This window comes from Trachemys scripta, chromosome 7 (assembly GCF_013100865.1).
Source record: "Trachemys scripta elegans isolate TJP31775 chromosome 7, CAS_Tse_1.0, whole genome shotgun sequence".
Classification (NCBI taxonomy): domain Eukaryota; kingdom Metazoa; phylum Chordata; order Testudines; family Emydidae; genus Trachemys; species Trachemys scripta.
This window is the reverse complement of record NC_048304.1, coordinates 82317333-82331944: the sequence shown is the minus strand read 5'-3', so window position 1 is coordinate 82331944 and position 14612 is coordinate 82317333. Positions and strand designations below refer to the sequence as shown.

Genomic DNA, 14612 nt, shown 5'->3' with positions numbered 1-14612 from the left:
CATGGGATAACATCTCTATAAGTTGCATTTAGCATACACCTCACCTGAACTCTGCTCACCCATTTCTACTGGGACGACTAACAATCCAAACTTTTGACCAGTTTGAAAAAAACAAACAAGTGAAAACCCACTTTGCCAGAATAAAGCTTCTTTCTTCCATATGAATGCCCCAATCCTGCAATAAGCTTTGCACTCTGAGTTCATTGTGGGATTGGGCTCCAACTGCAGAATGTACTCCTAAATCTGCACTTCTTTTGTGTTAATCCTATCAAATAGGGTCCTGTTCTCCAAGTCCTCTCCCTCCAAAGAGCTCAGTTCAATGCCATATCCTTTATCACACCACATACTGGCATGTCTTCCTTTATGACTTCCCACCACTTCTTGGGTCAGCCTCTTTTTCCCTTGATCTCTTGGACTCCCATAGTTGTCAGGACTGCACTTTACATGGCTAAGCCTTCATGCCCTAATTTTTTTTAATCTATCAGTGTTACTATGAACATGTCTCTTAACAAGACATTCCCCACCAGGTCTTTCTTGTTTACACCACTCATCCATCTCAAGATTTGCATTTCTGTGGAACAGTGCTGTTGCTCAACACTCAAGTGTCATACACTAAAACTGGAGTCTGTTTTCTAGACTTCTCTTTTAAGCTTACTGGTAACTTCCTATCTCTTTCCATTTGACCCAGGCATTTGTTATTCTAGCTCTAATTTTGTTCTTCTTTCCCCCAAATCTGCACTGGCCAGTGGAAACCCGAAGAGTTATCAGCCCAATTATTTCCTTTATCCACAGATTTGGATCGCTCCTATTATAGGAGCAAGATGTTTTGAAACAATTCCATTTTTTAATTCAGCTTCATAAATCATTCTTGCACATAAAAAGCTTAGCTGTAGCTTTTGAGAGTAGTCATGCAATTAATGTTCTACAGATCATGCCAAGAATTTAATTGTAATTGCTTATGTAGCTTTTGTAAAGAATTTTTTTTAAGATTTTGAGAGTTTTGTAAATTAAAATAATGCAAATGTTTGTAAACATGTAATTTGTTTGAAGAAATAAAATGACATAACCAAACCGTGCACATAAGCTATTATTTAAGTATTTTGAACACTGGACAGTTTCCACTATTAAAATACTTTGTCTTAATATTGCGTCACACAATGGGCTAAATGCTGCTCACTTTATTCCTGGATGTACTACCCAGCAGTGGGACTGCGTGAATAAAGTGAGCAGGATTTGGCCTAGTATGTAGATTTGCACTGGTTTAGTAGTACCCCAGCTTTCCATGACGCCTGATCTCGAAAGCTGGAGAAATACACCCCTCTGGCTGATACCCTGAGAGGTAGGAGCTATGAGGTCCAAATTCATGCATTGATCGTTGGAGCCCTGGGCACGTGGAACCCCAGTAACGAGAGAACGTGGAGTCGGTCAACACTATGCTTGGCTGATGCGGCAACTCACGTCGTCAGACGCCATCAGGTGGTCAAGGGGTATTTACATAGAATACATCACTGGACATCAGCAATCCCAGGAGGGATGAGCTGGAGTGCCGATGAGAAGCAGTCAGGAAAGTAACATACTTCTCTCATGGACTTTTTTTCCTCTCTCTAAATTAACAACCTATCCTAAATTTTCAATTACTGAGGGACAATCTTCACTCATTGATTATATTTTTCTTTCTGCTACCAACTCTGTATAACTTTTTTTCATTAGTAATGTACCCAAATGCATGGATGCTAGATATCTAAACTGTATTCTTTAAATTCATTCACCTCAATTTGGGTTATTGCTGATTATCCACTATATGTATCTTATGACTTTAAAAACAACCGTATTGTAGATAATCTAAGCACTATACTCATATGTACAGACATTTTCCTCAATGTATGTATTATATAATTTAACATTAGCTTTAATAAAAATTTTAAATCTAATTTTTTATAGAGATGTAATCAAATAAATTGGGAACTAATGTAAATTATCTTAAAATAAGAAAGTATGTATCTTACTAAAATTTCAATATTGCTTAATTACTGCACTGCCTTCCTGCTTAAACCTCTATAACTGAAACTTTAAGGTTTCTAAATTTTTGTGGGGGAGAAAAAGTTTATAGCACAAACTAGTTTCTGAGAGGGCTTTAAGGAAGAAAGTGCAGTATTCACCATTTCTTTGTAAATAGATAAAACCACTACCCTCTTTATGTTGCTCAACCCATACTGCCTTGATTTAGGACTATACTAAAATAGCATGTGGATAACACCATCTCAAACATTAGAAATCCATCTTAATAGGTTTACTTGGTCCTGCTACAGTGTAGGGGGCTGCACTTGATGCCTTCTTGAGGTCCCTTCCAGCCCTACATTTTTGTGATGCTTTTTTTCTTTTTCTGGATGGCTTTGAGTAAAGAGCAATTACTTATCTTGTTAAGTAACTAGTTCTGCAAGATATTTTTGACCAAAAAGTATCTTTTTCCTTCTCTCTTTTACCACCAACTAAAACTAGCTAAGGATGGAGAGCTGCTGCCCATGTTTATAGCTCTCTGTACTTGAATACGATCAGGTCACTTGCCAATTCTTAGCCTTTCCACCTGATCTATTAACTTCATAGGTTGCCCCCTGCTGTGAGGCTTATCATGGAAGAGATGGTGTAGCTTTTCTATTTGGAATCTGTTTATCCCTGAGAGATATTTCAGATTTAACATTGAACCTATTGGCATAACGTGAAGGTGTTGCTACCATAAAGGCTGTAAGTCATTTCCCAGACCTGAGGAAGAGCTCTGTGTGCCTGAAAGCTTGTCTGTCATCAACAATGGCCCAATAAAAGATACTAGCTCACCCACCTTGTGTATTTATTTCTACTCACTTTAATAACTTATCTTCAGATAATTAAACTTCAGATAAGCAGTTCTAGTTCAGTATCAGATGGTAGTGACCCACTGACTGAAAACAGGCCAGGTAGATGGCAATGCGTTGATCTCATTCCATTCCCTCATATCACAAAAGACACCATTTGCTACCGCAATGTAACAGAATGCACTTACCTTTGGCAGTTGGACCTTTTACATAAGAGTTAAGTCACAGTGCAACAAGTTGTATGAAAAAGCTCTTTAAGTAGATTTCTATAAGAGCTATCCACCATGTTTCAAAAGCAGAAGCTAGGAATGAAGCAAGGAGATGCACAACTTCAGCTATTTTATATGTATGCACCTAATATTCAATGGGTCTCTTTCACTGCATGTGCAATAGTTATAGCTAGGGCCCTGTGTAAATCAAGATTAAAAAAAAAACATTCAGAACTAAAGGGCAAAATATTGAATTTGCACTGAAGGAATTTTACAATTAAATTTAGTTTCAAGGGACAAATATTAAAAAGGGGTAGTTGGGGGGGATATTTTCACAATTTCCCTATCTCTGAAATTATGATTTAAAGGTCCTTCGTTATAGGCATATTTGTCCAAACCCAGAACTCGACCCATCCAGCTTTTCTACTTATGACTGAGGGAAGCTTACTTAGCTTTATCCTAAATGGCTCTCCCCCTCAATAAAAAGATAGATGGGCTTTCTGATAATGGAGTGGTGCAGTTTAGTTCAGTCCTATGCTACTACTACTTTCAGTAAAAGGAAGGGATCATGTCAACAGATGAAGTTCACTTCAGTCTAGAAGAGAGGTTCTCCAACTTCATTGTACTGCGACTCCCTTCTGACAACAAAAATGATTATATGGCCCAAGGAGTGGGGACTAAAGACTTAGCCTGCCCAAGCCCCACTGCCCTGGGTGAGGAGGCCAAAGCCAAAGGGCTTCAGCCCCACAAAGGGGGTCTGTAACCTGAGCCTCGCTGCTCAGGGCCAAAGCCCTCAGGCTTCAACTGCAGCCCCTGGCAGTAGGGCTCAGGGTTCAGTTCTGGCCCTGGGCCCCAGCCACTCTAAAGCAGCCCTAGCAACCCCCCTACAATAGAGTTGCAACCCACAGTTTGAGAACTGCTGGTCTGGAATATTCAGGATCAAACAAAGCACCTTTCCCTTTTTCCAGTATTTAACTAGCATGCCTTTTCCTCACCCACACCACTTTGATTGCAGCCACTCACCACTTAAGGTTTGACCTCACCCCACCCTCAAAAAGTCCAGAGCACAAGTTTCAGATGGATTGTGACTCAAGAGATCTGCTCTCTATATCAAAAATAGAGATTCAGCTTAATTTTTCATATCATAGGGCCTGCTTTCTGATAAGGAAGAAGTTGAGGGGAGGAGTGGAAAAGGTTAATACTACTATTGCAGCTGTAGCTACACTGAACAAGATACTCCCATTTTAATTCTCTCAGATGTTTTGTAGACCTAAGCTAATTTGACACACACACTTCCTAGCAAAATAAACTCCATTCTATTGTCTCCCACAATAACACATTTATTACAAACACATTACTTGCAAAAACAGGTGACAAACTTTCAATAACCAAGAGCACATTTGACAAATTAGAGGGAGGCATTTAAGGACAAGCAGTTAAAATTTGGAAGAGCACGGTGGCTGAGAATTCTGAAATACCTTTTTCTTCATTATACATCATGTATGTTAGTGTCTTCAAACAACATGGTTCCAAACATTTTACATGTCACAAATGCACAAAAACATTACCAAGATGTTGGGTTTTGTGAAAGTATTTTGACAAGTATTAGTCTTATATGTTTGCTTTCATTTGAAGGGGTATTTGGATGCCAAATAACTCCCTAAAATGATGAATCCTTTTTTCAGTAAAAAAGCAACTGCCAAATTTTGAATAGATGCAGGCTATCATCAGCTATTCAGCAGCAGAACTACTTGTATTTTCTTTTCTGAACAGACTCAGGCAAATGAGACGCGTGCACAATTTGACTTAATGCCATTTAATATTCTGACATGTTTTGGGTATTAAGTATATTAAAACCAGATATAGTTTAATGTAACTAGTACTCTGTCCCATTTATTTTTGTGTTGTGTTCATATGGAAAAGGAAATTTTAGTAATAGTTGAAGGTCATTTAACTAACAAGACAAACTGGTTTGTAAGTAAAAAAGACGAAGATTTATCAGGAAATGGGAAAACTGCTAGATATTAGTGCAAGGATCAGCAAATTGAGGAACTGAGTTGCCCATTCTTATGGACACACAGATCAGACAGACACCAACCAACCTATACAGTTGTGCATTTGAAGATAATGCTTTTGACATGAAAAACAAGGAAGCCAAATTTGTAACTTTTAGCCTCCATACCTGTAACCTAGTATTTTGTTGTGGGATTTTTTTTTTTTAATAGTATATACTTGAAAGACAATTTAGAATAGATTGTAACCAAAACCAAACTAATCTACTTTTCTAACTTATTCCTTTTAACAAGTGTATCTTTAATCTAAGATTCAATTATACCATGTTTACAGAGAACTGAATCAGTGTTACAGTACAACCACCTTTAATGAACCAATAGTACATCTTAAACCAAATGCATTCTTGAATATGCAATACATCCTTAGGAGTAGCTAGTATAAAAAGTATCAACATCAGTGGTTTGAATATAAAAAATTTATTTAAAGTCAGAGTATGCAACAAATAAAACCTACAGAAAACAGATTTTCCCATCACAATCTGTTGCTTACCAAATAATATTGTGAAAACACATTCCTTCAGTCATTATAAAGTTCTTAAAATACAAAAGAAATTAAATTTTGTAAGAAAGTCTAGTAGACCAGATACTGTTTCTTCCAGGATATTCTGTAGAAGCAAGGTCACTCTTCAGTACATTCCACGCCATCCACCTCCGCCCATACTGCCTTGCCCATAGTATCCACCACTATTTCCACTGCCACGACCTGCAAAATAATTGATTTAATTATGTACTCAATTCTCTGAACAGTTACCAGTTTCAGAAGTAGTTCTCTATTTGATTCACTGAGACCTGCTTAGATGATATGAACCCTTGTTTTTAAACTATTAAATTGCACTGAAAATCAGCTAAAAATGTTCCTTTTCCCAATATTTCTTTCTGTGTGAAAACAATTGCTAGTTGCCAGAAAAGTTTGATTCATTCTGACCAGTGGGAGGAAAGGTGGTCTATAATGAAGACATCACCTCTGGTTTAAAATAAATTAATAATAATAATAATAATAATAATAAAAAAACCCAAGTTTTAAAAATGCGTCAATTCTAAAATTTCAAGTTCTCATTTTAAAACCACATAAAAACTTTCAAAGTGACAGTAGGACTCATGTAGCTAATTCACTTAATTAAAAACAAAACCACTACTTACCATATCCACCCAAGCCATCAGGAGTACCATATCCTCCACTGTAATTGCTACCCATTCCCATTCTGCCAACAGAGCCATAACCTCCTTGATCTGGAAGGTAAAACATGCAATGTTATAATAAGATCAAGTTTGTATTTGCTAATGAACTAAAATTTGAAGCCATACATACCCATTCCATCTCTGCCGTAGCCTCCCATTCCCGAGCCTCCTCCAGCAGTTGAATTCAGAAACAGTTCAATATATCGATGTTCTTTTAAGAAATTAAAAACAAAAAAAAAAGCTACTCAGTATTTTAGGTAAGTCCGTGTTAGATTAGTTCCTAGTAGATAACTGTCCATATTCATTACTACTACTGTCACAATTGGCACCCTTATTCGTAGTCTCAAAAAGACAGTGACTTAACTGAGTAGACATTGAAATCTCTTACCCTGCATGTGGTCATCCCATGCCAGAGCTAATATATACTGGCAGGGCAGCATATGCTGCACATGCTTTGTGAGTAAACAGGTTTCAGACTTTCGATATTATTTTTCACAAGCTATTAATGTGAAATCAAGCCATGAAAGAAATAAACAGGAAAATCAAGCCACACCACAATGCAGCCTAGGTGCAAGCTCAGATATTTAAAGGAACTTTCAGGATCTGCAGATGTGAAGTGTCTAAAGGCAAGAGCCTGCCTCCACTCTCTACTTCCACTATGCCTCAGGCTAGCAGGCTCTAGTCGTGTTCATAGCACCTTAAGAACTGCTTCTCCTTCCTACTGCCAATAAAACGTATTTCATAGAGAAAGCAGAAGGCAGGGCAAGTAAGAAGTGAGCTGAGAGCATGCTGTCAGTTTCATCTTAAGTGTTTACAACATCCCACTGACAGCTCTCATCTGGTATATGCACAAAAGACCTAGGAATCTAATTAGGGCTGGTCACTGAATGGTTAAAGTTCACACACTGGTAATACTTACGCATGTTATTTTTATCCTTAGACATGGCAGCCACTGCATCTTCATGTGTTACAAACTCCACATCTGCTTCTCCTGTTGCTCTTCCATCTGCCCCAATATCAATGTGAACTCTTATAGGATTCAGTGGTGAGAAAAACTAAAAAATTAACAAATTAACAATGTTCATTCACTAATATCAAAATAATGTTCAAGCACTGTATTAAACAGCTTTAGCAACAAAATTTAAATTATGATTTTAAAGAGCTCATTATGGTAAGTGACAGTTTAAAAGAAAATATGTTTGGAATTATTGAATTATTTTTGGTTCTAATTTTCTCAATCAGTCCAATGTTTCTTAATCCTAGAGTATGAAGAAATTAATTCCCCTTCTAGGGAAGACTATATTCTCTATGAATACTACCTCATCTTATCATAGTAAGATTTATCCAAGGACCTTTACAAAACTTAAGATTCTACCTGTAAGATGGCTAAGTAATATCCCATTTGTCAAACAGGTAGACTAGATACAGAAAGGTAAGTGATTTGTTAAAGGAAACAAAATAAGTGAATAGAGCCAAAAATAGAATTCTGGACTCCTGGATCTTGTCCTTTGCACTTGACATTTCCCATGATTGGTATAATTAGTATAACAATTCTTTGAAGTTAAATATTGTAGAACAGTAGTTGAATCAAATTTAATAAGCTAAAGGGTACTTGAATGTGTGAATTGGTAGAACTGTGACTTCTTTAGGTTTATATTCTCCGTAAGCAGCAGTTAAAGAGCAACATGGTCAGTCTGAGTTGGTCTGATAAGACTATGGCATTCCATCCAGGGGCGAACATTTGAGGGAAAACAAAAGTTTCAATTAAGTAAATGCTTTCATAATTGAAACCTTTTAAGTAGCACACTGATAACTTGTAAAAATGTTAGTGTACTGTTAAAGCTCCTAACCTGCAAACGCTTAAGCATGTGTTTGCAGAACTGGGGCATAACAAAAGATACCTGGGTAAGGTGCGTATCTGGGAAATTGAGAAATATGGTAAGCCAAATCATGGTTGTTGCCTGTGCCACATGAAAGCCAAAGTACAGAATAAGTAATGAAAGGTGTTTTGGACCAGGCACTCCCACCAGTCCATGGGTTCAGTAATAATTTTAGGATCAAGCAAACTACCAGTCCTACACACGTGTGCTCTACACCAAAGTTCTTTACTATAAAAAGATCCAATGACAGAAGCTGAAATTATGTTTTCATTTTGAATTTGAGGCATGCCCCCCTCCCCCGCCCCCAAATTGGGATTGGAACAATTTAGCAATGGATGTAGTGATTATCAGTCACTTGGAGTCTTTAAATCAAGCTTGCATATCTTTTGAAAAAATATTTTGTATTTCAAATTACAAGTTATTGGGCTTGATACAGGAATTACTCTACGGCAGTTATACAAGAGATCATCTTATAGATGATGAGGGCTGCTTCCAGCCTTAAAATTGCAATTGCTTCCAAATCTGCTAGAACTGAAAAAAATTGCTTTACATCACCTAAATACAGGCTGAATATCCCACCTTTTGAATGGCTAGAAGCATCTCTCTTAAATAGATTGAGATATAACTACTGTTGGATAACAAGAGTAGTGTGGAGAGAAGCCAGAGGGTAATCAGAGAGTGGTACCACTTAAGCTGAAATAGAACCTAAACAGTTTTCATTTATGGCTGGAAAATTTTAGTAACTTGCTGGTTTGTAAATCTGATGTCAGAAACACATCACAACCCTCTCCACCCCCCCAATTTTTAAGAACGGTTCAGTTTTAATTATTTCTGCTGTTTCATAGTATGCTAGTAACATTCTAATAATGTTGAAAAGTTTTAATTAGGAGCTCTCATATTAAGAACACTTTCTGCAACTAAATCTCAACCAATGGGACTGGACAGATGGCTAAGCCATAAAACTGATAATTTTCCTCAAACTTCTAGTCAAAAGAACAACTGTATGCATAAGGATGGGATTTTCAAAAGCATTTAAGCGAGTTAAGCACCCATCACTCATTGACTTTTAGTGAAAGTTGGGTGCCTGTCTCCAATACTTCTGAAAATCCCAACCCTAAATTGTGAGTCTAGTGTTGTGTTGCTGCAGATATAAGCAATTGTTTCCGCTTCAAGAGAAACTACAATAGATTGAATGAGATTAATTGCTGACTTAGAACAAAAACACGGAGAACTATGAATAAAAATAGCTATGTCTGGGAGAAACAGCAACATGAAAAGCTACAACACAACAGTAGGAGAAACTTTTTCCTATCATACTTACGTTAGCAATATCATTTTCTGTAGCTCGAAAAGGCAATCCTCTCATATGAACAAAATGACCACCATGGAAACCTGAACTTGCATCTCCAGCTCCACTATAGCCATGTCCTCCCATACCTGTAAAATAATATATTTGAAAACCTCATGAAAGGCTGGGAAGATTCAATTACTACCATTGGTTGCTACTTTCATCATGCAACTGCCACTCTTGACTGGGACTTGGTAACAAAAACATTTTAACCCCAACACTCATACATGCCACATATTTTTACTTTAAATTGACAATCTGGTGATTCCTTCTCGTATAAAGGAGACCAATATCTGTTCTTTGGGAATACCCTTTAAAACAGCTCATTATGTATAAAATTTTTAATTCTTGATTTTACCTCTCCCATCTCTCATTCTGTCGTCATAGCCATCATTTCCATAGCCATAGTTATTATATCCACCATAATCATCAAAACCACCATATCCTGTACAATTTAACAAGAAAACTGTGTGAATGTACTATAATTACAAAATTATAATACAATATATGAACAAAACATTTTTGCAACCTTTTGGTAACTTGCATTATGTGCTAATGATAGTAGGATTTCTCAGCATCAAGTGTAAATGAAAAATTCCCTGCATCAATTAAAAGAATAATGTCCTGATGTGTTCTCATACCATTCCTTTACCTTTATAAACACGTGTCATCATTTTCATGATCCCATTTGGTAATGACACCATCGATAGCAATCCAGATTTCAAAAACACTCTCCAAACCTAGTAGGTACTGATATTACTGCCATTTCTGTATTTCTTGACTAAAATGTCAGAAACATGAAGAAACTGACAACAGAACCTTTGCTCATTAGATACACATACCACCGTCATATCCACCACCTCCTCGACGCATTCTGTCATACATACTTCCACGCCCAGCTCCATAATAACCCCCTCTTCCTCCTATTGGTCTATCATATGGTCCCGGTCGTTGCTGTCCCATCATTCTTCTTGGTGGGTCATAGAATCCTCTGATTTCACTCTTACTACTTTTGAAGATTTCAATATACCTAAGTAAGAGAGGATTTTCAAGGCACAAATAAGAATACATGCATAAGCTGTTTGAAAATTACAACAGATTTTGTAGAAAATTATTTAAATGTCAATTCTATAACTAGATGCAAAATCCAATAAAAAAAAGTGACTAGAGATACCATACAACTTAAGTTTCACCTAATGCCTTAAGATTCTTAAGTGTATCAAAAGAAAACTTTACATTGGTAAAATTTACTACTTGAAAATTCTAACTGTAAAAATTAAATTCAAAAGTCTCTGAAACTTGTTCCCCCAATATGAAATAATACAGTTGAAAAATGGCTGACTATAGATTTATCACAGAATACCCTACACAAAGAGACAAAATTCTGATTTTAGCAAACTACATAGTATTACTATCTTCCCCCACCCCCCAAATCTATTGTATTTTCCAAGTTAAACTTAGGATCATAAATATAAATTCTTTAAAATAGCCAGTTAAAATATTATGGTCCCCACCCCCCAAAAAAGCATTACTGACCCACAACCCCCAAAAATAAAGATTTAACACCATCCCAAACTCTCCATCCCCACCTGTGCCCTATTCTTTCCTTGTGTTTCCCCAGAGCATTTTCTGCTATCTCCTTTGAAGCAAACTGCACGAAGGCCTCCCCTGTGCTTCTCCCCTGGTAGTCCAGCGTCAATGTTATCCCATTTGGCACGATTTCCAACCCTTTAACCCAAGGACAAATAACCCCATCAAGGGGAACAGTGTTAAAGGCTGAAACATTCCCATCTGTAGCAAATACTTAATGCAAATCTAAACAACAAAAAAATAGCTTAGTTTTCCCCCATCACCCAACAAGACAAGCCAATGATTTTTCATTAAAAATTAATGGTTTAGCCATATTTGTTCTAGTAGTGTTTTTTTTTGTTTAAGCTACACATGAATAAGTCTGCCTACATTATCTGAAGATATCATAACTACTAGTCAAATATTTTAACTGTGCTCCAAAATCTAATAAACAGAGTAAGTTATTTCAATATGCATGATACATTTACTACCTTGACTAAAAGTTAGACATATTCTAGTCTTTACTGAATCTAAACTTATTCGTACTTTAATTAGACGAGCATAATTCACAGTTTGGAAAAACAATCTAAAGTTTAAAACAAGATTCCCCCTCCCATCCAAAAAAGTGGGTATTAAAAGTTAAACTATGCGAAACACTGATGTGATGGAAACAAAAACAAAGTCACTGTACTTTGACTATACTAGAGATACCTTGAAAGAACTGAACAATCTCCTCTTTGCTGCAACCAAATGGCAGTCCACGAAGTCGTACTGTTCCATCACTAGATGTATCATTTGGACCATTGTGTTTCCCAGTCCAGTCCATCTTGCTACTTAAATCAACACACTACAAAAAACAAGGAGGAAAAGTCAGTGTTTTAGAATCATAATGTATTGCTACCCCAATCCCCCTCCAAAACCCAACTCCATACACATTTAATTTTACCTCAGTTATAAGCTAATATGATGCATCATAAGCTATATTACTGTTGCATATTATAGTACAACTCCAGAATGTAAGATACATCCTGAAGGGTTATCAAATATGGCAGAGTACTGTACTGCCAGAGACTTAGTTGAACACACAAAGCAGACAAAACTTAGTACACAATCCCTCTACAGTCTGACGGTCTCTCACATGCATGCACATCTTCACTTGCCTTGCTTAATGGGGGTTGAGATTATACAAAAAAATCCCCCTTAACTCTTGACAAATTAAATCAAGAATTATGTCCCATTTTTAACTTGGTCTGCTGTATGGGCCTTTTTTGAAGACAGGAGAATAACTTTACTAATGATCAGAATGCTTTAAATTAAAAACCTGAAGAGGAATATAGAAAACAAGGACTATCTTGAGAGTCGGGGTAGACACAAAACAAGAATAAAAGTGAAAGCTGAGTTGTAACTGGGATCCCTAGTAATGGCACTTTTTTAAAAATCTCATTAATATTATAGTATGATTCAAATTTGACAAACAAGATTATGATTCAAATTTGACAAACGAGACTATTACTGTTACTATCAGAACACATCGAGAATATCAGTTTATAAATTATAGACTTTTGTATGAATTAAGCATCAAAACACGATATTTAGTTTAAAAGCAAATATACGCTACTGTGTCAACAAAAGAAGTGATTCTTTTATTACTATTATACTGTAACTACTAATATTAGCACTTACATAAATCAATTTTGTCTTCCAAGCGCAGTGTGTCTGTTAATGGATTAATTCCCACAATACCCTTGTGAGGCAGAAAATATTATCCCGACAGAGGAAGTCTTTGGGGAGCAAGCTGCAGTAACCCGGGAAAGGGGGACGACTAATCCACTCTGAGACAGATCCCGCCACAGAGCGGGAGACTCAGGCGATTCGCGCCTCGGATCGCACTAATCCCATGGGGGGGGTCTCACAATAGGCCGCGAGGCTGGGTACGGGGATGACAATGGCGAGACCTCGCACGCGTTACACCGCGGCCCCGCCTCTTCGTCAGCCAGGCCCAGACGTCTCTCTCCGTTGCCGCCCACCTTTGTGGTCGCGCTGCCGCTCAGCCAGGCCGCAATACTAACTACCGCCAAGTGCGCGCCTCTCCCGCCGCCCGCTTCCAGGCGCCATTTACCGCAGCTACTCAGCCACCCCCACCTCCCGAGCTCCTGGCCCCCAGGGGATCCCTCAGGCGCCTGCTTCCATCTCCCCAGGAACCTCGCAGCCTCCACCCACAGCCCCTCAAAGGCCACCCCGCCGTGCAGTCGGGCTCCCGCAGCCACTGCCGCGTTCAACGCCACCACTCAAAATGGCGGCCGCGCCCGAGCTAGGCCTGGCGAAGAGTCGCCGCCGCATCGCCCCCACCGAGCGTTCTCGCGGCCTTCAGCGCCCTCAACACGCTCGCCCGCCCCCCTGCTCGGGGGCGGAGATGTCTGTCCGCCCCCAGGGCCCGAACTGCTGCAGCCTCCTCCTCCGGGTACACCGGGCGGGCTGGGCTGCGGCGAGCTCGGGCCCTTCTCCCCGTACTCACCGGGAGATCCTCACACTCTCCGCAATGTGCGGCGACGGTAGACTCTATGGTGGAGGGTGGGGGGAGCGAAGAAACCTCCGCCTCCTCGCTTCTCACCGACGGGCGCGTTGCTTGCTTGGCAAACTACGCAGCGAAGGCAGAAACAGGCAGGTAGGATGGCGTCGCGGGCACACAAGTATCGCGATAGCCACGCTACGCACGGGAACCCCAGCTCTGCTTACGTCCAAGGTACCAGGAATGGCGCATGCGCACCTAAGTCGGGCTGAAGAAAAGCGCATGCACAAGGGAAAGGTACTGTACTGCTCGACAATAACTCGGAGTGGCTATTAGGTGCAAGGGCGCATGCGTTACAAAACAGTAGGCGTATGCGCGCATGCGTAAGGTATTCGTTATAAGACCTAGGCTGCCAATAGCATGCATGTGTCTTTAAGAGCATAGGCAGCGCCCGCTAGATTCCAGAATAGAGGGAAGGGAGGTGGCGCATGCGTAGTTGTTGGGTGGAGGGTAGCGGTGGTGAGGGCTATTGTGCCTTTGTAACGGAACCAGACAGTTCCGCTGTGAGGCGCGAAATCCCCTGTTCCCGCCCCACAGGTGGCAGCTTCCCTCTCACCTTGAACGCCGTGACCTGCCCACCGCGCAGGCCAGCACCTTTCCCCCGCCCCTGCTGTCTTCCCTTTCAGCGGCTGGACCCTCCGCCTCGCAGGTCGCGATCTCTCGTTCAGATGACCTCTGCCCGGGGGAGGAAAGCACGGCTATGCGCAGTGCTTATTGTAGCCACGGAATATAGTGCCAGCGCAGGAGCACGGGGATTGTTTGGGATGTTTGCTGTGGGGACAATAGCCAGGCTTGTCAGTGCATGTCTCAGGATAAAAAAGATGGGGGCCCGTTTTCTAGCCATTTGCGTTGTGGTTGGGTGGGGAGGCAGAATATCTTGAGACCTTTGTCATTATTGTGTCGCTTGGGGTTTTTGCACCTGGTCACAAACATCACC

The 14612-nt window shown here is 39.6% G+C and overlaps 1 protein-coding gene across 6 annotated transcripts; it reads right to left on the bottom strand.

Moving 5' to 3' along the window:
• Positions 1-4382: 4382 nt before the first annotated feature.
• Positions 4383-14253, bottom strand: HNRNPH3 (heterogeneous nuclear ribonucleoprotein H3). Of its 6 annotated transcripts, none has more exons than XM_034775488.1 (10): positions 14232-14253; positions 11818-11953; positions 11127-11265; positions 10380-10567; positions 9896-9982; positions 9511-9626; positions 7229-7364; positions 6440-6520; positions 6271-6360; positions 4383-5833 (listed from the first exon to the last, which is right to left on the bottom strand). In XM_034775488.1, exons 2-10 carry the CDS (start codon positions 11930-11932, stop codon positions 5757-5759), a joined length of 1029 nt encoding a protein of 342 aa, XP_034631379.1. In that variant the 5' UTR covers positions 11933-11953; positions 14232-14253; the 3' UTR covers positions 4383-5756. The 6 variants fall into 6 exon arrangements, with proteins under 6 accessions (XP_034631379.1, XP_034631380.1, XP_034631377.1 ...); XM_034775489.1 differs by lacking the exon at positions 14232-14253 and adding an exon at positions 13622-13829 and having other exon boundaries at positions 11818-11936; XM_034775486.1 differs by lacking the exon at positions 14232-14253 and adding an exon at positions 13622-13828.
• Positions 14254-14612: the final 359 nt, after the last annotated feature.

What these genes read in the sequence shown, in the direction of transcription:
- HNRNPH3 (XM_034775488.1), bottom strand. Translation starts at nt 11,932, where the DNA reads ATGGACTGGACTGGGAAACACAATGGTCCAAATGATACATCTAGTGAT. An exon ending in CAGAAAATGATATTGCTAAC is followed by an intron (nt 7,365 to 9,510) that starts GTAAGTATGATA and finishes TTAATTTTTTAG; the next exon opens with TTTTTCTCACCACTGAATCC. An exon ending in TGATGGCTTGGGTGGATATG is followed by an intron (nt 5,834 to 6,270) that starts GTAAGTAGTGGT and finishes ATTATTTTGCAG; the next exon opens with GTCGTGGCAGTGGAAATAGT.